Source organism: Ranitomeya variabilis, chromosome 2 (genome assembly GCF_051348905.1).
Source record: "Ranitomeya variabilis isolate aRanVar5 chromosome 2, aRanVar5.hap1, whole genome shotgun sequence".
NCBI lineage: Eukaryota > Metazoa > Chordata > Amphibia > Anura > Dendrobatidae > Ranitomeya > Ranitomeya variabilis.
Window position 1 is genome coordinate 506,339,215 of NC_135233.1, and position 25,134 is coordinate 506,364,348.

Consider the following 25,134-nt stretch of genomic DNA (forward strand, 5'->3'; position numbering starts at 1 on the left):
GGAATGAGTTCAATCGGGGCAGTCGTATGGCCGATGCGGAGGAAGACTCTCTGCCTCCTTCTTGTTGAAGACGTCCGTGAAAGACCAGTAGGCAGTGGGTAATCCAACTGGAACAGAAGAAGGCTGTGATTTCCCAACCGGTCGAAGTGGCAGCAGGCACCTCTCCTGGCAGCCCTGGCCCCAACAAAGTATGTTACCAGAAAGCCAATCGAGAGTTGACTCATGTGTCCTTAACCATGGAAGACCAAGAAGAAGAGCGTGGGACATGTCTGGAAGAACATAGAAAGCAATCCTCTTTCGATGCAGAACCCCAACTTGCAACTCCAGTTCCTCGGTAACCTTAGTGACCGCCTCCAGTAAACGTCTGCCGTCCACAGAAGCGATCCACCGAGGATTCTCCAGAGTCTTAACCGGAATCTGGTTCTTCGCCACCTCTTCAAGCCTAATGAAGTTCCCTGCCATGACCGAATCCACGTAAGCCACCTTGATATAGCGTTCAGAACCTAAAGACAACTGAACAGTCAGGATTATAGGTAGAGAGGAATAACATACACCTTCGGAGGCCTCTCTTACCTGTCCTAGGCGGAAGAGTTTCCCGACTGCTCTGGGCGGGAACGGAGCAAATGGGAAGCATCTCCACAGTATAGGCATAAACCTTGCGTGAACCTCTCACAACAATGTAGTTCAGCCACTTTGAGACGGTCCACTTGCATAGGTTCAGAAGCTGCTGCGGAAGAAGACACCACAGAACGTGGACTAAGGGGCCTGTGGATGGTGGGGGATGAGCGAATAGGTCTCCTATCTCGAGCAACTTCACGGGTACGCTCCTGGAATCGAACATCAATACGCGTAGCGAGAGAAATTTAGTCCTCGAAAGAGGTGGAAGTATCTTGACCAATGAGCCCATCTTTAATCCGACCCAACAAACCACGCCAAAAGACCCCGACCAGCGCCTCTTTATTCCACCCCAACTCTGAGACCAGAGTGCGAAAGCAAATGGCATATTGCCCAACAAAGTGAACCTTGGCAGAGATTAAAGAGGGACTCAGTAGTAGAGGTTAAGCGACCCGGTTCATCAAACACCCTACGGAAGGTTTCCAAAAATTTGCAACTGAGAGACTATGGGGTCGTCACGTTCCCACAAGGGATTTACCCACGCCAACGCCTCACCCTCCAGATGTGAAACCACAAACGCCACCTTAGCTCAATCAGTGGGGTATTGCTGAGGCGACAACTCAAAATGTTGGCGACATTGATTTAAAAAAAAAACCCTGCAAAGTTTGAGATCGCCATTATACTGGGGCGGTTTACCAAGGCAAGATGGAGGGTGAGGAGTAGAATTGGGAGCCCGAGAAGGAGCCTCCGCCGAGGCAGCAGACTGTAAGGAGAGCAGGCGGTCATCCACTGAGGCCATATAACTCAATATATGGGCCTAAGTGACACGCTGCTGAGCAAGCTCCTGCAGGAGAATAGCAAGCTGGGAAGCATTCCCCGGATCAGCGGCCTGTAAGGCCAACAAACGAGAATCCATGGATTTCATGAAGGACATAATGCGACTCTGATTCTCCTGCAAATATACCAACTCTTTTTGAGTGGTAGTAGAGGCACCAGCGGGATCCATGTCCTGATTATGCTGTTACGACTCCTGGAGTGGACTCTCTGGGTTGCGATACCAACCGACCCTGAGCGACCTGACCTAGTACAACCACATACAGGGATACAGGGAGCATCAAGGGCAGACCCAGGAGGATAAGGTACTGCGACTGCTGGTACCAGGTGGCCGGCTCGAAGGAGACAGAGAAGGTTATGAAAAACACAGGGACACACACAAGATACAGAAGAGCGCAGTGCGCACACTGGGAAGCGCGCTGGATACAAGCGAGTGCAGAGCACACACTGGAAAGCACGCTAGATACAGGAGAACGCAGAACGCAAACCGGAAAGCACGTGGGATACAGGAGAGCGTAGAGCCCACACTGGGATACCACACAGAGTACAGGGGAGCGCAGAACGCACACTGGAAAGCACGAGGAACAGGAAGAGCAGAGTGTGTATAGGAAGGCACACTGGGACCTGAGAATCAGAGAAGCACCCTCGCTGGCACCAAGACTGGCCCAGAGCAGATGCTAAAGTAATAATCAGGCTCTTCCTGTAGCAGAAAGCGGCCTGATACACCTGTTGCAGCCGCACGAGAGGAGAGCTTCTGGGTTGTGCCGTGTAAAGAGCAGAGGAGGCGTGTGGCCGCCGCCCAAGCAGCCTGGTGAGTGTGCGCGGCGGACGTAATTCCCGACGCGACCGCCAGGCCGGAAGCAGAAGATAGACCCCAGGAGGAGCCCGGTCAGCGGCACGCCGAGGAGTGAGGTAAGTATCCCGGGAGGCAGGGGGTATCACAATCAGATAGCATACGAATGGTTCATGTGCCGTCTGCTTTTTTTTCTCACACCTATTGACTTGCATTGAGGAGTTTCGTTCCATATAAGCAGTAGCACTGACTCATTCATTAACATTGGTGCAATGTGATTGTGCAGATGTGAGCGAACCCTAAAACTGACGATTTTGTAGTGAAAACTATTGTTAACATTACTTTCATGCTGTGGGTTAACAAAAGTGTTCTATGAAACTCAGGCTTGTCAAAATTTTTGGAAATTGTGTATTCAGTGAGATATTGATTAAAATCTTTGCTTTGAAAGCCGATTCGTTTATACTGAGCACTGTATGTACCTCATTTATGTGTATGTGTGTATATATATTTGTATACACACACATTCTGTGTATATATTACTTTTTGTACCCTTACTAATAAGTGTTTTCTTTAATTCATATATAGCTGTGGACTCAAACCGTCACGATTCCCAATCTACAAGGAAAAAAGTGCGTTTTGAGGAGAACGCCATATGTACATGTATGTATATTATCATTCCACCTTTTATCATTGGGGCCTATCTGCATTCATTCAGCATGCGAAAATAAAAGGCCTATGCATAAAAGGCGCACACCTCAATGTAGGAAAAATATACAAAATATCTTTATTGACCACAAGAAGCACACAGTAGATAAAATCATGAAAAAGTGACAATTCAACAACCCTGGTACCAGTAAAGTCCATATGGCTATAGATATATATAAGATACAATCCAAAAGGAATATATGCAGTATATAAATAACAATGACTCGAGTCCCAATGTATGTATCAAATGAGAAGATTGTCCCCAATGCTGTGAATCACAACCAAACTGAGTGGGAATATACAGCTCAATAAATACACACAATATGATAATCTATATATGTCCAAAGTTGGGCTTCCCCAAAATTGGTAGACAATAATATACAAAAAGACTCAACAAGGTGTAAGCCCTACTGTATAATGGTACTAAATAAGACAAAAGACCCCACAAGTAATGTAGTGAGCCGTGATATCATATAAGGAATGGGAGTCACAATGAAATAAATAATGAAGCCAAAAGATATGATAGTCTAAGGTGAAAAAACTATATAGTCAAAGCCAAAGATGTAATAGCTGAGATTCAGTGTCCGTCACCATATAAGGCAGCCAAGAGCTCCAGGTTAGATAGTCAATCCCGGGACCACGGAAGTGTGGGAGACCCCACACGTATCTCTGCAGACCTCAGCTTTGTCAGAGGAAGGCGGCACCTGCTGCCTTGATCTGACCAACTGACTGCCCTATATGGTGACGGACACTGAATCTCAGCTATTATCCATCTTTGGCTTTGACTATATAGTTTTTTCACCTTAGACTATCATATCTTTTGGCTTCATTATTTATTTCATTGTGACCCCCATTCCTTATAGGATATCACAGGTCACTATATTACTTGTGTTTTTTATTGTCTTATTTAGTACCAATATAGGGCTTACACCTTGTTGAGTCTTTTTGTATATTATTGTCTACCAGTTTTGGAGACTCAACTTTGGACATATAGATTTTCATATTGTGTGTATTTTTGAGCTGTATATTCCCACTCAATTTGATTGTGATTCACAGCATTGGGGACAATCTTCTTATTTGATGCATACACTGGAGCTTGAGTCATTGTTATTTATGTATTGCATATATTCCTTTTGGATTGCATCTTATATATATATATATATATCTATAGTCATATGGACTTTACTGGTACCAGCGTTGTTGTATTGTCACTTTTTGACTTTTAAATGTTTTTTTCTACTGTGTGCTTCTTGTGGTCAATAAAGATATTTTGTATATTTTTCCTACATTGAGGTGTGCGCCTTTTATGCATAGGCCTTTCTTTTCGCACTTTGATTTATTTACTTTGCATGTCACGGCACCCTCTTTTCTATATTTCCCTTAGAATTTTGTGTAGTGCACCCCACCTTCTAGTCATATATGTCTGCATTCAGCAATGAATTGCTTAGAATCTATGTATGTATATTATATACAGCTCTGGAAAAAATTAAGAGACCACTGCACACTTTTATAAAAATCAGCTTCTCTACTCGGAGGCAGAGGGCAAACCTGGTAGAGGAATAAAGTGAGCCATCTCAGAAAACCGATCCACAATCACCAAGATTACTGTACAACCAGAGGATAGAGGAAGATCGGTGATGAAATCCATGGCTATATGTTGCCATGGGGCCGAAGGTACCGGGTGAGGCTGCAGAGTACCAGTGGGAAGTTGCCTCGGAATCTTGTTCTTGGCGCAGGAGGGACAGGAAGCTATAAAATCTTCAATGTCTTGGCGTAGAGAGGACCACCAATAGTGGCGAGATATGAGAGAGAGAGCCTTCTTAATCCCTGCATGACTGGCAATCTTGGATGAATGGCCCCAAAGTAACACCTTCTTTCTGTCATTGTCGGCGACAAACGTCCTCCCTGGGGGTAAGTTAGCGAGACCCAGGGGAGTCCTCATAATAATCCTGGATGGATCGATGATATGAGAAGGATCCTCGTCAGCATCAGCCGGCTGGAATGACCTGGACAGGACATTTGCTTTGATATTCTTATGGCCTGGTTGGAAGTGAAGCTCAAAATCGAAGCGGGCAAAAAACATGGACCATCTGGCCTGCCAGGGGTTAAGGCCCTGAGCCGACCGGATATAGGACAGATTCTTGTGGTCCGAGAAAATAATGAAAGGATGGACCGCCCTCTCAAGAAGGTACCTCCATTCCTTAAGAGCCAATTTGATGGCCAACAACTCTCTGACTCCGATGGAAGAATTGCGCTCAGCAAAAGAAAACGCCTTGGAGAAACAAACGCAGGTGACTAAGAGACTGGAAGAAGACTTTCGAGGAAGCACTGCTCCAGCACCCGTGTAGGAGGCTTCCACCTCGTGAATGAACTGCTTGTTGGTTTCTGGACGATGAAGCACAGGAGCTGCTGCAAAGGCTTTCTTCAGAGAGAAGAAGGCGTCTTTAGCCTCCGGAGACCAGACGTAGGAGTTGGCTCCCTTATGGACAAGAGCCGAGATAGGTTTAGATAGCGAGGAGAAATGTGGGATGAACTGCCTGTAATAAATCGCGAATCCAAGGAACCGTTGAATGGGTTTTACGCTGAGAGGATGTGGCCAGTAGAGAATGGCTGATACTTTCTCCGGATCCATCTTCAGACCGAAATCCGAGATAATGTATCCCAAGAACGGTAGAAAGGTCTGCTCAAAAATGCACTTCTCGAACTTGGCATAGAGACAGTTCTCTCTTAAACGTAGCAGTACTTGGCAAATGTCCCACTGATGAAATGACAGATCCGGAGAGAAAACGAGAATGTCGTCCAGATGTACAACAACGCAAGAATACAGGAGGTCTCAAAAAATGTTGCTAACAAACTCCTGAAATACATCGAGGGCGTTGCAGAGGCCGAAGGGCATGACCAGGTACTCGTAATGTCCATCCAGCATATTGAACGCGGTCTTCCACTCCTCCCCAGCGCAGATACGGATCAGATTTTCCTGGATATAGTCGGACATGGCCTGGGTTTCCGCTGGCAAGAGCGGGTATAACCTGCCCCTTAGAGGGGTCGAACTGGGAATGAGTTCAATCGGGGCAGTCGTATGGCCGATGCGGAGGAAGACTCTCTGCCTCCTTCTTGTTGAAGACGTCCGTGAAAGACCAGTAGGCAGTGGGTAATCCAACTGGAACAGAAGAAGGCTGTGATTTCCCAACAGGTCGAAGTGGCAGCAGGCACCTCTCCTGGCAGCCCTGGCCCCAACAAAGTATGTTACCAGAAAGCCAATCGAGAGTTGACTCATGTGTCCTTAACCATGGAAGACCAAGAAGAAGAGCGTGGGACATGTCTGGAAGAACATAGAAAGCAATCCTCTCTCGATGCAGAACCCCAACTTGCAACTCCAGTTCCTCGGTAACCTTAGTGACCGCCTCCAGTAAACGTCTGCCGTCCACAGAAGCGATCCACCGAGGATTCTCCAGAGTCTTAACCGGAATCTGGTTCTTCGCCACCTCTTCAAGCCTAATGAAGTTCCCTGCCATGACCGAATCCACGTAAGCCACCTTGATATAGCGTTCAGAACCTAAAGACAACTGAACAGTCAGGATTATAGGTAGAGAGGAATAACATACACCTTCGGAGGCCTCTCTTACCTGTCCTAGGCGGAAGAGTTTCCCGACTGCTCTGGGCGGGAACGGAGCAAATGGGAAGCATCTCCACAGTATAGGCATAAACCTTGCGTGAACCTCTCACAACAATGTAGTTCCGCCACTTTGAGACGGTCCACTTGCATAAGTTCAGAAGCTGCTGCGGAAGAAGACACCACAGAACGTGGACTAAGGGGCCTGTGGATGGTGGGGGATGAGCGAATAGGTCTCCTATCTCGAGCAACTTCACGGGTACGCTCCTGGAATCGAACATCAATACGCGTAGCGAGAGAAATTTAGTCCTCGAAAGAGGTGGAAGTATCTTGACCAATGAGCCCATCTTTAATCCGACCCAACAAACCACGCCAAAAGACCCCGACCAGCGCCTCTTTATTCCACCCCAACTCTGAGACCAGAGTGCGAAAGCAAATGGCATATTGCCCAACAAAGTGAACCTTGGCAGAGATTAAAGAGGGACTCAGTAGTAGAGGTTAAGCGACCCGGTTCATCAAACACCCTACGGAAGGTTTCCAAAAATTTGCAACTGAGAGACTATGGGGTCGTCACGTTCCCACAAGGGATTTACCCACGCCAACGCCTCACCCTCCAGATGTGAAACCACAAACGCCACCTTAGCTCAATCAGTGGGGTATTGCTGAGGCGACAACTCAATATGTTGGCGACATTGATTTAAAAAAAATCCTGCAAAGTTTGAGATCGCCATTATACTGGGGCGGTTTACCAAGGCAAGATGGAGGGTGAGGAGTAGAATTGGGAGCCCGAGAAGGAGCCTCCGCCGAGGCAGCAGACTGTAAGGAGAGCAGGCGGTCATCCACTGAGGCCATATAACTCAATATATGGGCCTAAGTGACACGCTGCTGAGCAAGCTCCTGCAGGAGAATAGCAAGCTGGGAAGCATTCCTCGGATCAGCGGCCTGTAAGGCCAACAAACGAGAATCCATGGATTTCATGAAGGACATAATGCGACTCTGATTCTCCTGCAAATATACCAACTCTTTTTGAGTGGTAGTAGAGGCACCAGCGGGATCCATGTCCTGATTATGCTGTTATGACTCCTGGAGTGGACTCTCTGGGTTGCAATACCAACCGACCCTGAGCGAGCTGACCTAGTACAACCACTCCCTATACAGGGAGCATCAAGGGCAGACCCAGGAGGATAAGGTACTGCGACTGCTGGTACCAGGTGGCCGGCTCGAAGGAGACAGAGAAGGTTATGAAAAACACAGGGACACACACAAGATACAGAAGAGCGCAGTGCGCACACTGGGAAGCGCGCTGGATACAAGCGAGTGCAGAGCACACACTGGAAAGCACGCTAGATACAGGAGAACGCAGAACGCACACCGGAAAGCACGTGGGATACAGGAGAGCGTAGAGCCCACACTGGGATACCACACAGAGTACAAGGGAGCGTAGAGCGCACACTGGAAAGCATGAGAAACTGGAAGAGCAGAGTGCGTATAGGAAGGCACACTGGGACCTGAGAATCAGAGAAGCACCCTCGCTGGCACCAAGACTGGCCCAGAGCAGATGCTAAAGTAATAATCAGGCTCTTCCTGTAGCAGAAAGCGGCCTGATACACCTGTTGCAGCCGCACGTGAGGAGAGCTTCTGGGTTATGCCGTGTAAAGAGCAGAGGAGGCGTGTGGCCGCCGCCCAAGCAGCCTGGTGAGTGTGCGCGGCGGACGTGATTCCCGACGCGACCGCCAGGCCGGAAGCAGAAGATAGACCCCAGGAGGAGCCCGGTCAGCGGCATGCCGAGGAGTGAGGTAAGTATCCCGGGAGGCAGGGGGTATCACAATCAGATAGCATACGAATGGTTCATGTGCCGTCTGCTTTTTTTTCTCACACCTATTGACTTGCATTGAGGAGTTTCGTTCCATATAAGCAGTAGCACTGACTCATTCATTAACATTGGTGCGAGTGCAGTGTGATTGTGCAGATGTGAGCGAACCCTAAAACTGACGATTTTGTAGTGAAAACTGTATTGTTAACATTACTTTCATGCTGTGGGTTAACAAAAGTGTTCTATGAAACTCAGGCTTGTCAAAATTTTTGGAAATTGTGTATTCAGTGAGATATTGATTAAAATCTTTGCTTTGAAAGCCGATTCATTTATACTGAGCACTGTATGTACCTCATTTATGTGTATGTGTGTATATATATTTGTATACCCACACATTCTGTGTATATATTACTTTTTGTACCCTTACTAATAAGTGTTTTCTTTAATTCATATATAGCTGTGGACTCAAACCGTCACGATTCCCAATCTACAAGGAAAAAAGTGCGTTTTGAGGAGAACGCCATATGTACATGTATGTATATTATCATTCCACCTTTTATCATTGGGGCCTATCTGCATTCATTCAGCATGCGAAAATAAAAGGCCTATGCATAAAAGGCGCACACCTCAATGTAGGAAAAATATACAAAATATCTTTATTGACCACAAGAAGCACACAGTAGATAAAATCATGAAAAAGTGACAATTCAACAACCCTGGTACCAGTAAAGTCCATATGGCTATAGATATATATAAGATACAATCCAAAAGGAATATACGCAGTATATAAATAACAATGACTCGAGTCCCAATGTATGTATCAAATGAGAAGATTGTCCCCAATGCTGTGAATCACAACCAAACTGAGTGGGAATATACAGCTCAATAAATACACACAATATGATAATCTATATATGTCCAAAGTTGGGCTTCCCCAAAAGTGGTAGACAATAATATACAAAAAGACTCAACAAGGTGTAAGCCCTACTGTATAATGGTACTAAATAAGACAAAAGACCCCACGAGTAATGTAGTGAGCCGTGATATCATATAAGGAATGGGAGTCACAATGAAATAAATAATGAAGCCAAAAGATATGATAGTCTAAGGTGAAAAAACTATATAGTCAAAGCCAAAGATGTAATAGCTGAGATTCAGTGTCCGTCATCATATAGGGCAGTCAGTTGGTCAGATCAAGGCAGCAAAGAGCTCCAGGTTAGATAGTCAGTCCCGGGACCAGGGAAGTGTGGGAGACCCCACACGTATCTCTGCAGACCTCAGCTTTGTCAGAGGAAGGCGGCACCTGCTGCCTTGATCTGACCAACTGACTGCCCTATATGGTGACGGACACTGAATCTCAGCTATTATCCATCTTTGGCTTTGACTATATAGTTTTTTCACCTTAGACTATCATATCTTTTGGCTTCATTATTTATTTCATTGTGACCCCCATTCCTTATAGGATATCACAGGTCACTATATTACTTGTGTTTTTTTTTGTCTTATTTAGTACCAATATAGGGCTTACACCTTGTTGAGTCTTTTTGTATATTATTGTCTACCAGTTTTGGAGACTCAACTTTGGACATATAGATTTTCATATTGTGTGTATTTTTGAGCTGTATATTCCCACTCAATTTGATTGTGATTCACAGCATTGGGGACAATCTTCTTATTTGATGCATACACTGGAGCTTGAGTCATTGTTATTTATATATTGCATATATTCCTTTTGGATTGCATCTTATATATATATATATATATATCTATAGTCATATGGACTTTACTGGTACCAGGGTTGTTGTATTGTCACTTTTTGACTTTTAAATGTTTTTTTCTACTGTGTGCTTCTTGTGGTCAATAAAGATATTTTGTATATTTTTCCTACATTGAGGTGTGTGCCTTTTATGCATAGGCCTTTCTTTTCGCACTTTGATTTATTTACTTTGCATGTCACGGCACCCTCTTTTCTATATTTCCCTTAGAATTTTGTGTAGTGCACCCCACCTTCTAGTCATATATGTCTGCATTCAGCAATGAATTGCTTAGAATCTATGTATGTATATTATATACAGCTCTGGAAAAAATTAAGAGACCACTGCACACTTTTATAAAAATCAGCTTCTCTACTCGGAGGCAGAGGGCAAACCTGGCAGAGGAATAAAGTGAGCCATCTCAGAAAACCGATCCACAATCACCAAGATTACTGTACAACCAGAGGATAGAGGAAGATCGGTGATGAAATCCATGGCTATATGTTGCCATGGGGCCGAAGGTACCGGGTGAGGCTGCAGAGTACCAGTGGGAAGTTGCCTCGGAATCTTGTTCTTGGCGCAGGAGGGACAGGAAGCTATAAAATCTTCAATGTCTTGGCGTAGAGAGGACCACCAATAGTGGCGAGATATGAGAGAGAGAGTCTTCTTAATCCCTGCATGACTGGCAATCTTGGATGAATGGCCCCAAAGTAATACCTTCTTTCTGTCATTGTCGGCGACAAACGTCCTCCCTGGGGGTAAGTTAGCGAGACCCAGGGGAGTCCTCATAATAATCCTGGATGGATCGATGATGTGAGAAGGATCCTCGTCAGCATCAGCCGGCTGGAATGACCTGGACAGGACATTTGCTTTGATATTCTTATGGCCTGGTTGGAAGTGAAGCTCAAAATCGAAGCGGGCAAAAAACATGGACCATCTGGCCTGCCGGGGGTTAAGGCCCTGAGCCGACCGGATATAGGACAGATTCTTGTGGTCCGAGAAAATAATGAAAGGATGGACCGCCCTCTCAAGAAGGTACCGCCATTCCTTAAGAGCCAGTTTGATGGCCAACAACTCTCTGACTCCGATGGAAGAATTGCGCTCAGCAAAAGAAAACGCCTTGGAGAAACAAACGCAGGTGACTGAGACTGGAAGAAGACTTTCGAAGAAGCACTGCTCCAGCACCCGTGTAGGAGGCTTCCACCTCGTGAATGAACTGCTTGTTGGTTTCTGGACGATGAAGCACAGGAGCTGCTGCAAAGGCTTTCTTCAGAGAGAAGAAGGCGTCTTTAGCCTCCGGAGACCAGACGTAGGAGTTGGCTCCCTTATGGACAAGAGCCGAGATAGGTTTAGATAGCGAGGAGAAATGTGGGATGAACTGCCTGTAATAAATCGCAAATCCAAGGAACCGTTGAATGGGTTTTACACTGAGAGGATGTGGCCAGTAGAGAATGGCTGATACTTTCTCCGGATCCATCTTCAGACCGAAATCCGAGATAATGTATCCCAAGAACGGTAGAAAGGTCTGTTTAAAAATGCACTTCTCGAACTTGGCATAGAGACAGTTCTCTCTTAAACGTAGCAGTACTTGGCAAATGTCCCACTGATGAAATGACAGATCCGGAGAGAAAACGAGAATGTCGTCCAGATGTACAACAACGCAAGAATACAGGAGGTCTCAAAAAATGTTGCTAACAAACTCCTGAAATACATCGAGGGCGTTGCAGAGGCCGAAGGGCATGACCAGGTACTCGTAATGTCCATCCAGCATATTGAACGCGGTCTTCCACTCCTCCCCAGCGCAGATACGGATCAGATTTTCCTGGATATAGTCGGACATGGCCTGGGTTTCCGCTGGCAAGAGCGGGTATAACCTGCCCCTTAGAGGGGTCGAACTGGGAATGAGTTCAATCGGGGCAGTCGTATGGCCAATGCGGAGGAAGACTCTCTGCCTCCTTCTTGTTGAAGACGTCCGTGAAAGACCAGTAGGCAGTGGGTAATCCAACTGGAACAGAAGAAGGCTGTGATTTCCCAACAGGTCGAAGTGGCAGCAGGCACCTCTCCTGGCAGCCCTGGCCCCAACAAAGTATGTTACCAGAAAGCCAATCGAGAGTTGACTCATGTGTCCTTAACCATGGAAGACCAAGAAGAAGAGCGTGGGACATGTCTGGAAGAACATAGAAAGCAATCCTCTCTCGATGCAGAACCCCAACTTGCAACTCCAGTTCCTCGGTAACCTTAGTGACCGCCTCCAGTAAACGTCTGCCGTCCACAGAAGCGATCCACCGAGGATTCTCCAGAGTCTTAACCGGAATCTGGTTCTTCGCCACCTCTTCAAGCCTAATGAAGTTCCCTGCCATGACCGAATCCACGTAAGCCACCTTGATATAGCGTTCAGAACCTAAAGACAACTGAACAGTCAGGATTATAGGTAGAGAGGAATAACATACACCTTCGGAGGCCTCTCTTACCTGTCCTAGGCGGAAGAGTTTCCCGACTGCTCTGGGCGGGAACGGAGCAAATGGGAAGCATCTCCACAGTATAGGCATAAACCTTGCGTGAACCTCTCACAACAATGTAGTTCCGCCACTTTGAGACGGTCCACTTGCATAAGTTCAGAAGCTGCTGCGGAAGAAGACACCACAGAACGTGGACTAAGGGGCCTGTGGATGGTGGGGGATGAGCGAATAGGTCTCCTATCTCGAGCAACTTCACGGGTACGCTCCTGGAATCGAACATCAATACGCGTAGCGAGAGAAATTTAGTCCTCGAAAGAGGTGGAAGTATCTTGACCAATGAGCCCATCTTTAATCCGACCCAACAAACCACGCCAAAAGACCCCGACCAGCGCCTCTTTATTCCACCCCAACTCTGAGACCAGAGTGCGAAAGCAAATGGCATATTGCCCAACAAAGTGAACCTTGGCAGAGATTAAAGAGGGACTCAGTAGTAGAGGTTAAGCGACCCGGTTCATCAAACACCCTACGGAAGGTTTCCAAAAATTTGCAACTGAGAGACTATGGGGTCGTCACGTTCCCACAAGGGATTTACCCACGCCAACGCCTCACCCTCCAGATGTGAAACCACAAACGCCACCTTAGCTCAATCAGTGGGGTATTGCTGAGGCGACAACTCAATATGTTGGCGACATTGATTTAAAAAAAATCCTGCAAAGTTTGAGATCGCCATTATACTGGGGCGGTTTACCAAGGCAAGATGGAGGGTGAGGAGTAGAATTGGGAGCCCGAGAAGGAGCCTCCGCCGAGGCAGCAGACTGTAAGGAGAGCAGGCGGTCATCCACTGAGGCCATATAACTCAATATATGGGCCTAAGTGACACGCTGCTGAGCAAGCTCCTGCAGGAGAATAGCAAGCTGGGAAGCATTCCCCGGATCAGCGGCCTGTAAGGCCAACAAACGAGAATCCATGGATTTCATGAAGGACATAATGCGACTCTGATTCTCCTGCAAATATACCAACTCTTTTGAGTGGTAGTAGAGGCACCAGCGGGATCCATGTCCTGATTATGCTGTTATGACTCCTGGAGTGGACTCACTGGGTTGCAATACCAACCGACCCTGAGCGAGCTGACCTAGTACAACCAATCCCTATACAGGGAGCATCAAGGGCAGACCCAGGAGGATAAGGTACTGCGACTGCTGGTACCAGGTGGCCGGCTCGAAGGAGACAGAGAAGGTTATGAAAAACACAGGGACACACACAAGATACAGAAGAGCGCAGTGCGCACACTGGGAAGCGCGCTGGATACAAGCGAGTGCAGAGCACACACTGGAAAGCACGCTAGATACAGGAGAACGCAGAACGCACACCGGAAAGCACGTGGGATACAGGAGAGCGTAGAGCCCACACTGGGATACCACACAGAGTACAAGGGAGCGTAGAGCGCACACTGGAAAGCATGAGAAACTGGAAGAGCAGAGTGCGTATAGGAAGGCACACTGGGACCTGAGAATCAGAGAAGCACCCTCGCTGGCACCAAGACTGGCCCAGAGCAGATGCTAAAGTAATAATCAGGCTCTTCCTGTAGCAGAAAGCGGCCTGATACACCTGTTGCAGCCGCACGTGAGGAGAGCTTCTGGGTTATGCCGTGTAAAGAGCAGAGGAGGCGTGTGGCCGCCGCCCAAGCAGCCTGGTGAGTGTGCGCGGCGGACGTGATTCCCGACGCGACCGCCAGGCCGGAAGCAGAAGATAGACCCCAGGAGGAGCCCGGTCAGCGGCATGCCGAGGAGTGAGGTAAGTATCCCGGGAGGCAGGGGGTATCACAATCAGATAGCATACGAATGGTTCATGTGCCGTCTGCTTTTTTTTCTCACACCTATTGACTTGCATTGAGGAGTTTCGTTCCATATAAGCAGTAGCACTGACTCATTCATTAACATTGGTGCGAGTGCAGTGTGATTGTGCAGATGTGAGCGAACCCTAAAACTGACGAGTTTGTAGTGAAAACTGTATTGTTAACATTACTTTCATGCTGTGGGTTAACAAAAGTGTTCTATGAAACTCAGGCTTGTCAAAATTTTTGGAAATTGTGTATTCAGTGAGATATTGATTAAAATCTTTGCTTTGAAAGCCGATTCATTTATACTGAGCACTGTATGTACCTCATTTATGTGTATGTGTGTATATATATTTGTATACCCACACATTCTGTGTATATATTACTTTTTGTACCCTTACTAATAAGGCTAGTTTCACACTAGCGTTTACTGCATTACGTCGCAAATCCGTTTTTTTGCCGAAAAAACGGATGCGTCTAAAAATTGAAAAACGGTGACAAACGTATGCCACGCATCCAGCATTTCGACGGATCCGTCGCAAATCCGCTAAACGTTTCCGTCGAAAATACTGGATGCGTTGCATACGTTGTATCCGTTTTACCATCCGTTGTATCCGTTTTTCCGACGGATCCGTTTTTAAAAGGGGAGGCTCCCAAAATTTGATTGGCTACTGGAAAATTTGAAAAACTATATAGTACTGTATTTACAGCCCATCTTTGTGGGTTTTAGTTTTGTGGCAGCGATGGAAGGTGTTCTTGGGAGGATTGCTAGTTTGGTTACCGACGTTATCTTTGAGACAAATCGCCTGGATATCATAGTGCGGGAGAAGGAGGCGGCAGCGGAAAGGCGTAGGATGCTTCTGCAGCAACGGAGACGAAGACGAATGTGGATTCATCCGATTAATCAACTACGGATGACCCGGGGTGTCCAGTCCACTCTGTACCTGGAGTTGCGGCACAATCCACACAAATTCCACAACTACGTGCGGATGAGGATTGAACATTTTGATTTTTTGCTTGCAAAACTGGAGGATGTCATCCGAAGACAGGATACAAGGATGAGGCTTGCCATCACACCGGCGGAGCGGCTGATGGTGACCCTGCGGTAAGCCTCTTTTTTTTATTTCATTGCTGATATTGAATGTTATATTACATGCTGCAGAAAATACTGCGCTGGCATATTGCGCACTATTTTCTGCAGCATGTAGTTTTGGTTTTCTTGGCGGACATTCAACTGCTTTATTTAAATGTCATTGCTGATATTGAATGTTAACAGACTGCAGAAAATACTGTGCTGAAATATTGCGTTGCATTTTCTGCATTTTTTTTTTTTTTTGGTTTTTTTGGGTTTGATGACATGCAACTGCTTTTTTCCTGTCATTGGTCATTTTGAATGTTATATTACATGCTGCAGACAATACTGCGCTGACATATTGCGCACTATTTTCTGCAGCATGTAGTTTGTGTTTTCTTGGCGGACATTCAACTGCTTTATTTAAATGTCATTGCTCATATTGAATGTTAGATAACAGACTGCAGAAAATACTGCGCTGAAATATTGCGTTGCATTTTCTGCAGTTTTTTTTTTTTGGGGTTTTTTGGGTTTGATGACATGCAACTGCTTTTTTCCTGTCATTGGTCATTTTGAATGTTATATTACATGCTGCAGACAATACTGCGCTGACATATTGCGCACTATTTTCTGCAGCATGTAATTTGGGTTTTCTTGGCGGACATTCCACTGTTTTTTTACACCGGATTCATGCTGGTTTAATTGGGTCTCCTGTCATTTTAAAAAAAATTAACAGTGCCATATTATAAAAAATTGCACAGACAAACAATTTTTAACATTTTTTTTTTTTTTTTTTTTATAAAGTTTCCTAGCTACGGGTGAATCTATGACTTCGCTCCATTATCAGTTCAGGCTGGGCATTTCAACTATCTCTGGAATAGTGAAGGACACATGTCGGGCTGTTTGGACCACTTTGCAACCAGAGTATATCCCCCAACCATCCACGGAAATCTGGTTGCGAAGTGCTGAAGAGTTTCAGCAAATTTGCAATTTCCCTAATTGTGTGGGTGCAGTTGACGGGAAACACATAAGGATTGCGAAACCGGCAGGAACAGGATCGGAGTATTATAATTATAAGAAGTATTTCTCCATCGTCCTTATGGCTATTGCAGACGCCAACTGCAGGTTCCTTGCCGTGGACATTGGAGCGTATGGACGGTCCAACGATTCGCAAGTGTTTAAAAACTCTCCGATGGGTCGTTGCCTTTATGGAGAGAGCTACGATTTCCCGCCAGCCAGACCACTGCCAGGAACAAATGACCCAGCCCTGGAATATGTCTTTGTAGGTGATGAAGCCTTTCAACTGTCGCTGCACCTACTGAAACCGTACAGTAGCCGGAACTTAAACCATACCAAGCGGGTCTTTAATTACCGGCTTACTAGAGCACGAAGAGTAGTGGAGTGTTCCTTTGGCATATTGACGGCGAAGTGGCGAGTTCTGCTGACGGCTATCAAGCTGAAAACAACAACTATAGACGAGGTAGTTAAAGCCTGTGTGGTGCTCCACAACTTTGTCCTGTCAAAGGAGCCCGTTTCTTTGGATGATGAAGAGTTGGAGACCACCTTGTGGGACTACCGCAGCAGCTCGGTTCGCTCTACAAGTTCAGTTACAAGGATGAGGGACCAGTTTGCCGATTATTTTGTCTCACCTGTCGGGCGGATCCCGTGGCAAGACATGATTGTGTAACCTGTTTCCCATGTGTAACCTGTTTCCCATGTGTTTTGGTTATGTAAAAAAAGTGTTTCTGCCCCCCCCCCCCAAAAAAAAGGCCCAAAAGCGTGGTTTTCTTGCTAGTAAAACCATTATGTTATACCCTTTACATGTCTGGTGTTTGTTTTTATTAAACCTTTTTTTATTATATTACCTTAATAAATCCACACACACACAAAGAGTAGAATTGTAATCCGAATTTTATTTTAACTTTTTTTTTTTTTGTTTTGCAAAAAAAATATATATATATTTTCCAACATTTTTATAGAAAAATTAGAACATTTTTTAGAATCTTATTTACACACTTTACAAATTTTCAAAGTGTTGGGTGGAGATATGAGAGGAGGATGTGCCGGAAGGTTGGACCACGTCGATAGGTGGGGAAACCCTACTTGTTTGGGGTGCAGTGGAAGTGGGGGTTAAACCAAGAGGCTGACCAGAGGGGGGTGGTGTTGGGGTAGGTGGAAGAGAAAAGTTCAGTAAGGAAAACATTGGGGAAGTAATTTGGTCTAGGGGCCGGGATTGTTGTGGGGACTGGGTCGGGTATTGTGACTGGGTAGGGTAGTGGGAGTGGCGTGGGGTTTGGTAATGGTGCTGGTGTGGGGATTGGAGCTGGGTTTGGTAATGCTGCTGGTGTGGGTATTGGGGCTGGGTTTGGTAATGGGGGGTATGGTGTGGAAATGGGGCCTGGTGTGGAATTGGAGTGGAGGTGCGGTGAGGTGTGTGGGTCGATTCATTAATGGCCTGCAGTGCAGCATTATGGCAGGTATTCATTACCCGCATCTGTTGCTCAAAAGAAAGCTTCTCCATGCTCATGAGCATGGATTGGAAAAAAAGGTTGGCCGGATCGGGACTTACAGCTGAATGCAGCCTATCCAAGCGACTGCTGGTTTCCTGGCTTGTTTCACTGATGCGTGATTGCACCATGTTGAAACCAGCAGTCACTTGCTCTCCCAAAATTTTGAAAGAGCCTTGGAAGGATGCATTCAGGTGTAAGAACTCAGGAGCATAGCTCCTTTCCTGACCCCTCTGGCGCTGCCGCCACGAACCTAATGGTGGTGTCGAGGTGGCAGGATCAGAGGGGTGGGGTAAAGGGAACGCTAACTGTTCAGCATCAGATGCGAGCAATGAAGCCTGCAATAATGCTCCACTGCTTGGGGCGGATGAAGTGGAGGGGACAGAGGGGTCAGAGGAGAGGACAGAGGGGTCAGAGGAGGGGACAGAGGTGTGGGGCCTACCGACGTGGCCCTCAGTGGCGGACTCAGGAGGGATCGCTCCAGAGGGCGCAGAGGAAGATGCAGGCGCCCGGTGGCTGGAGAAGGTGCTGTGAAAGAAAAAACAAATGAAATTAATACATTGGAATGAAAAAGCCCTGACTGAAAGCAAACTAAGTAGACAGGTTAACATGGTTATTAGTGGGCTGTAGAATACTTACACTCTGCTTAGCATTGTTCGCCTCAGGAAGGAGAGGGCCTGGCCATATTTATATTTGCTCCTCTTCCTTCCTGCAGAGCCACTCGGGGCCTTCATCTCATCATTGAATTCCCTCTTAAAGCGATCCCTCAGTGACCGCCACCGCTTCCTAATCTTTCCAACTGTGAAGACAAGAATCAAAAGAAAAAACCAAAAATTGGTAAATGCAATACATTACAGTCAGCTCAAAACATCACTGGAAAGTGAATACTTACCTAGTTTGCTCTGCTGCTGAGGATGAAGGCTCTCCCGCCTTGGAAACAGGTTGCGACACACTTCGTCCCAGAGCCGACGGGTGACACCGGTATCAGCATGCCTGCGGTCAGCCATGTTCCACAGCGGCTCCCGCTCGCGAACCTCCTCGATGAGACAATCGATGTCAATGTCATCATCATCATCCTCCTCTTCTGCGGGAGCACGCTGTGAAGCCTGTGTCAAAAAAAAAAAAAAAAAGGAAAACAAACAAATTAGTACACTGAAATACTAAAGTACCAATAGAATCCCCCTCCCCCTCAAAAAAAAAACTCACTGATGGCCGACCGTGGCGACGAGTCCGCCGACTCTGGGACTGTCTGGGAGAGCCTTCAGCGGCAGCAGCAGGAGCAGCAGCAGCAGCCTGAAATGAAGGAAACAAATTCTCAGTTAAGGTAGGCAGGTGTTTAGTAATCTGTTTTGTGTATGGTGCAGTGTGATGTGCGAAGCAACTGTTTCACCACTACTTACACTTGGTTCCTCCTCCACTTGCATCTCTCCACCCGTCTCGCCCCCTTCTGACAGCTCCTCATCTGATTCAGCTTCCTGTTGAAACATAATGTATGCATGTAGTTATCCATAAAAATTTAATTTAAAGAAATTTAAAAAAAAAAAAAAATTTTGTGTTAACTTACCGATACACGCTGTTGCTGTGGAGGAGGGCTGTCAGAAGAGGACATCGTTTTGTGGTCCTGGTGGGCAGTGGCTGTGTCCTGGTGGGCAGCGGCTGTGTCCTGGTGGGCAGTGGCTGTGTCCTGGTGGGCAGCGGCTGTGTCCTGGTGGGCAGCGGCTGTGTCCTGGTGGGCAGCGGCTGTGTCCTGGTGGTTCTGTAAGTTAAAGACACACTTGCAATCTGCTCGACACATTGAAGTAGCAGATTGGGGTCTTCAAAACTTACTTCTAGCTCTTTAGCTGTGGTCCTGGTGGGCAGCGGCTGTGTCCTGGTGGGCAGTGGCTGTGTCCTGGTGGGCAGCGGCTGTGTCCTGGTGGGCAGCGGCTGTGTCCTGGTGGTTCTGTAAGTTAAAGACACACTTGCAATCTGCTCGACACATTGAAGTAGCAGATTGGGGTCTTCAAAACTTACTTCTAGCTCTTTAGCTGTGGTCCTGGTGGGCAGCGGCTGTGTCCTGGTGGGCAGTGGCTGTGTCCTGGTGGGCAGCGGCTGTGTCCTGGTGGGCAGCGGCTGTGTCCTGGTGGTTCTGTAAGTTAAAGACACACTTGCAATCTGCTCGACACATTGAAGTAGCAGATTGGGGTCTTCAAAACTTACTTCTAGCTCTTTAGCTGTGGTCCTGGTGGGCAGCGGCTGTGTCCTGGTGGGCAGTGGCTGTGTCCTGGTGGGCAGCGGCTGTGTCCTGGTGGGCAGCGGCTGTGTCCTGGTGGTTCTGTAAGTTAAAGACACACTTGCAATCTGCTCGACACATTGAAGTAGCAGATTGGGGTCTTCAAAACTTACTTCTAGCTCTTTAGCTGTGGTCCTGGTGGGCAGCGGCTGTGTCCTGGTGGGCAGTGGCTGTGTCCTGGTGGGCAGCGGCTGTGTCCTGGTGGGCAGCGGCTGTGTCCTGGTGGTTCTGTAAGTTAAAGACACACTTGCAATCTGCTCGACACATTGAAGTAGCAGATTGGGGTCTTCAAAACTTACTTCTAGCTCTTTAGCTGTGGTCCTGGTGGGCAGTGGCTGTGTCCTGGTGGGCAGTGGCTGTGTCCTGGTGGGCAGCGGCTGTGTCCTGGTGGGCAGCGGCTGTGTCCTGGTGGTTCTGTAAGTTAAAGACACACTTGCAATCTGCTCGACACATTGAAGTAGCAGATTGGGGTCTTCAAAACTTACTTCTAGCTCTTTAGCTGTGGTCCTGGTGGGCAGCGGCTGTGTCCTGGTGGGCAGCGGCTGCGGTCCTGGTTTATCTGTTATATGTATAATGGATCTATAGTTAGACCACCCCCTGAACTAGGTAATGTTCAATGATAAACACCCTACTAAAATGATGTCAGAAATGTTCATACAGGTGAACACCAAAACCCCCCCAAAAAGTTGCACGTTATACCATTCATTTCCATGTCCCAAAAAACAAAATTTTTTAATGTTAACACCATGAAAAAATATATTTGACGCATTTTATTTAAAATAAATAACCTCTCCCCCCCCAAAAAAAAAAAAAAAAATACTTTACAGGTTAACCTTTATTAAAAAAAATGAGCCCTCAACCAACCCTGTATTGCATGTGTAACCATTGGTACATACACCAGTTTTAAATTTACCTTTATGAAATAATACTACGGACATTTTTTTAATAAACATTTTATTATAATTTTTTTTTTGCACTTTTTTTTTTAAAAATCACAAGGAGCTGACATGCTCTTTATTTTAAATACAAGTACTTCAACTGCAAATGGTTATAACTGTAATAAAAAAAAATTCAACACTTTTATTAAATAGAAAAACACCACACTCACACATTCAAACCACAAGCTGCACACCGCTAGACTTTTTTAAAAAACACATCAGATTTAAAAAAAAAAAAAAAAAAAAAAAAAAAAAATTAAACCACATGCTGCACAGACCACTATACAGTCAATACATCAGAAAAAGGCAAATAACCAATTATACAGCATGGACAAATGCACATGCCATCAACAAGACGTACCCAAAAAACATGCATGGTATGTGTCCACATTCAGGATCGCATCAGAATTTGGGCAGGATTTCCCATCAGTATTTGTAAGCCAAAACCAGGAGTGTAACAATTAGGTAAAGTATAATACGAAAACAGGCACACTTTTGCTTTTATCACCCACTCCTGGTTTTGGCGTACAAATACTGATGGAAAATCCTGACCACATCCTGATGCAATCCTGCACATGGACACATACCCTCCCACATGAACAGGCATAAAATTGGCAAAGGCATAATATGGTGCAGGCACATGGTACAAAAGCACACAGCCGTCCAAAAATGCACACATACACATGCACGCACATAGCTTTATGCAAATACACATATGTACAACAAAGGCAGAAAGGTGAAACCAATCAGAAGACGCATACACACACACACATACAAAAGGCTGACAATCCTTTGGGTGAAGCAGCAGGTCTTCACAGTGGCTGGCATCATGGTGGATCTGGACTCTAGCATGGCACTGGCTGGTGCAGGACGATGGCAGGCCTCAGGTTCTCTTCAGGTTTTAAGCTCTTGCTGTAGTCAGTAGTACCTCATACACACAGAAATGCACAGGCACACAGATGCACACTAAAATTGCAATACTCACACTGGCTATGGTGGCTGGAGTCTTGTAGCAGGATGTCTGGAGTCTTGTGGCAGGATGGCTGGAGTCTTGTGGCAGGATGGCTGGAGTCTTGTGGCAGGATGGCTGGAGTCTTGTGGCAGGCTGGCTGCAGTCTTGTGACAGGCTGGCTGGGGTCTTGTGCTTGGCTGGGGTCTTGTGGCAGGCTGGCTCTTGCTGGCAGGCTTCTTTGCTTCTCTGTGTCTTGCTGGCATATGTGGGGTTCAAGGCCCAGGCCAGGTTTATATAGATTTGGGGGTGTCTGACCAATTGGCAACAAAATACTTCTTCTGAGCATGCTCAGTGTAAAAAAAACGTATTGCAGCGCTGCATTGCGTCGTACGACGTGTCCCGACGCATCCGTCGCTCATAGGCTTCCATTGCAGCCAACGACGTATGCCGCAGGATGCGTCGCGACACGTTTTTTAGGCGGACACAAAAAACGTTACAATCTACGTTTTTTTGAGACGACGTGTCGCCAAATTTCGACGCATCCGTCGTAAAACGTACACGACGTATGCCAATCCGTCGCCATACGTCGCCAATACAAGTCTATGGGAAAAAAACGCATCCAGCAAAAAGTTTTGCTGGATGCGTTTTTTCTGAAAAAAGACGTTTTGAAACGTAATGCAGTTAACGCTAGTGTGAAAGTAGCCTAAGTGTTTTCTTTAATTCATATATAGCTGTGGACTCAAACCGTCACGATTCCCAATCTACAAGGAAAAAAGTGCGTTTTGAGGAGAACGCCATATGTACATGTATGTATATTATCATTCCACTTTTTATCATTGGGGCCTATCTGCATTCATTCAGCATGCGAAAATAAAAGGCCTATGCATAAAAGGCGCACACCTCAATGTAGGAAAAATATACAAAATATCTTTATTGACCACAAGAAGCACACAGTAGATAAAATCATGAAAAAGTGACAATTCAACAACCCTGGTACCAGTAAAGTCCATATGGCTATAGATATATATAAGATACAATCCAAAAGGAATATATGCAGTATATAAATAACAATGACTCGAGTCCCAATGTATGTATCAAATGAGAAGATTGTCCCCAATGCTGTGAATCACAACCAAACTGAGTGGGAATATACAGCTCAATAAATACACACAATATGATAATCTATATATGTCCAAAGTTGGGCTTCCCCAAAAGTGGTAGACAATAATATACAAAAAGACTCAACAAGGTGTAAGCCCTACTGTATAATGGTACTAAATAAGACAAAAGACCCCACGAGTAATGTAGTGAGCCGTGATATCATATAAGGAATGGGAGTCACAATGAAATAAATAATGAAGCCAAAAGATATGATAGTCTAAGGTGAAAAAACTATATAGTCAAAGCCAAAGATGTAATAGCTGAGATTCAGTGTCCGTCACCATATAGGGCAGTCAGTTGGTCAGATCAAGGCAGCAAAGAGCTCCAGGTTAGATAGTCAGTCCCGGGACCAGGGAAGTGTGGGAGACCCCACACGTATCTCTGCAGACCTCAGCTTTGTCAGAGGAAGGCGGCACCTGCTGCCTTGATCTGACCAACTGACTGCCCTATATGGTGACGGACACTGAATCTCAGCTATTATCCATCTTTGGCTTTGACTATATAGTTTTTTCACCTTAGACTATCATATCTTTTGGCTTCATTATTTATTTCATTGTGACCCCCATTCCTTATAGGATATCACAGGTCACTATATTACTTGTGTTTTTTTTTGTCTTATTTAGTACCAATATAGGGCTTACACCTTGTTGAGTCTTTTTGTATATTATTGTCTACCAGTTTTGGAGACTCAACTTTGGACATATAGATTTTCATATTGTGTGTATTTTTGAGCTGTATATTCCCACTCAATTTGATTGTGATTCACAGCATTGGGGACAATCTTCTTATTTGATGCATACACTGGAGCTTGAGTCATTGTTATTTATATATTGCATATATTCCTTTTGGATTGCATCTTATATATATATATATCTATAGTCATATGGACTTTACTGGTACCAGGGTTGTTGTATTGTCACTTTTTGACTTTTAAATGTTTTTTTCTACTGTGTGCTTCTTGTGGTCAATAAAGTTATTTTGTATATTTTTCCTACATTGAGGTGTGTGCCTTTTATGCATAGGCCTTTCTTTTCGCACTTTGATTTATTTACTTTGCATGTCACGGCACCCTCTTTTCTATATTTCCCTTAGAATTTTGTGTAGTGCACCCCACCTTCTAGTCATATATGTCTGCATTCAGCAATGAATTGCTTAGAATCTATGTATGTATATTATATACAGCTCTGGAAAAAATTAAGAGACCACTGCACACTTTTATAAAAATCAGCTTCTCTACTCGGAGGCAGAGGGCAAACCTGGTAGAGGAATAAAGTGAGCCATCTCAGAAAACCGATCCACAATCACCAAGATTACTGTACAACCAGAGGATAGAGGAAGATCGGTGATGAAATCCATGGCTATATGTTGCCATGGGGCCGAAGGTACCGGGTGAGGCTGCAGAGTACCAGTGGGAAGTTGCCTCGGAATCTTGTTCTTGGCGCAGGAGGGACAGGAAGCTATAAAATCTTCAATGTCTTGGCGTAGAGAGGACCACCAATAGTGGCGAGATATGAGAGAGAGAGTCTTCTTAATCCCTGCATGACTGGCAATCTTGGATGAATGGCCCCAAAGTAATACCTTCTTTCTGTCATTGTCGGCGACAAACGTCCTCCCTGGGGGTAAGTTAGCGAGACCCAGGGGAGTCCTCATAATAATCCTGGATGGATCGATGATGTGAGAAGGATCCTCGTCAGCATCAGCCGGCTGGAATGACCTGGACAGGACATTTGCTTTGATATTCTTATGGCCTGGTTGGAAGTGAAGCTCAAAATCGAAGCGGGCAAAAAACATGGACCATCTGGCCTGCCG

The 25,134-nt window shown here is 45.8% G+C and overlaps 1 protein-coding gene across 1 annotated transcript; it reads right to left on the reverse strand.

Annotated features, from left to right (window-relative positions):
- Positions 1-17,410: 17,410 nt before the first annotated feature.
- Positions 17,411-19,673, reverse strand: LOC143806958 (uncharacterized). The gene is made up of 6 exons (XM_077288037.1): positions 19,567-19,673; positions 19,403-19,477; positions 19,209-19,295; positions 18,895-19,108; positions 18,642-18,801; positions 17,411-18,530 (listed from the first exon to the last, which is right to left on the reverse strand). Exons 1-6 carry the CDS (start codon positions 19,609-19,611, stop codon positions 17,513-17,515), a joined length of 1,599 nt encoding a protein of 532 aa, XP_077144152.1. The 5' UTR covers positions 19,612-19,673; the 3' UTR covers positions 17,411-17,512.
- Positions 19,674-25,134: the final 5,461 nt, after the last annotated feature.

What these genes read in the sequence shown, in the direction of transcription:
- LOC143806958 (XM_077288037.1), bottom strand. Translation starts at nt 19,611, where the DNA reads ATGTCCTCTTCTGACAGCCCTCCTCCACAGCAACAGCGTGTATCG. An exon ending in CACAGCAACAGCGTGTATCG is followed by an intron (nt 19,478 to 19,566) that starts GTAAGTTAACAC and finishes ATGTTTCAACAG; the next exon opens with GAAGCTGAATCAGATGAGGA. An exon ending in GTCGCCACGGTCGGCCATCA is followed by an intron (nt 19,109 to 19,208) that starts GTGAGTTTTTTT and finishes TTTTTGACACAG; the next exon opens with GCTTCACAGCGTGCTCCCGC.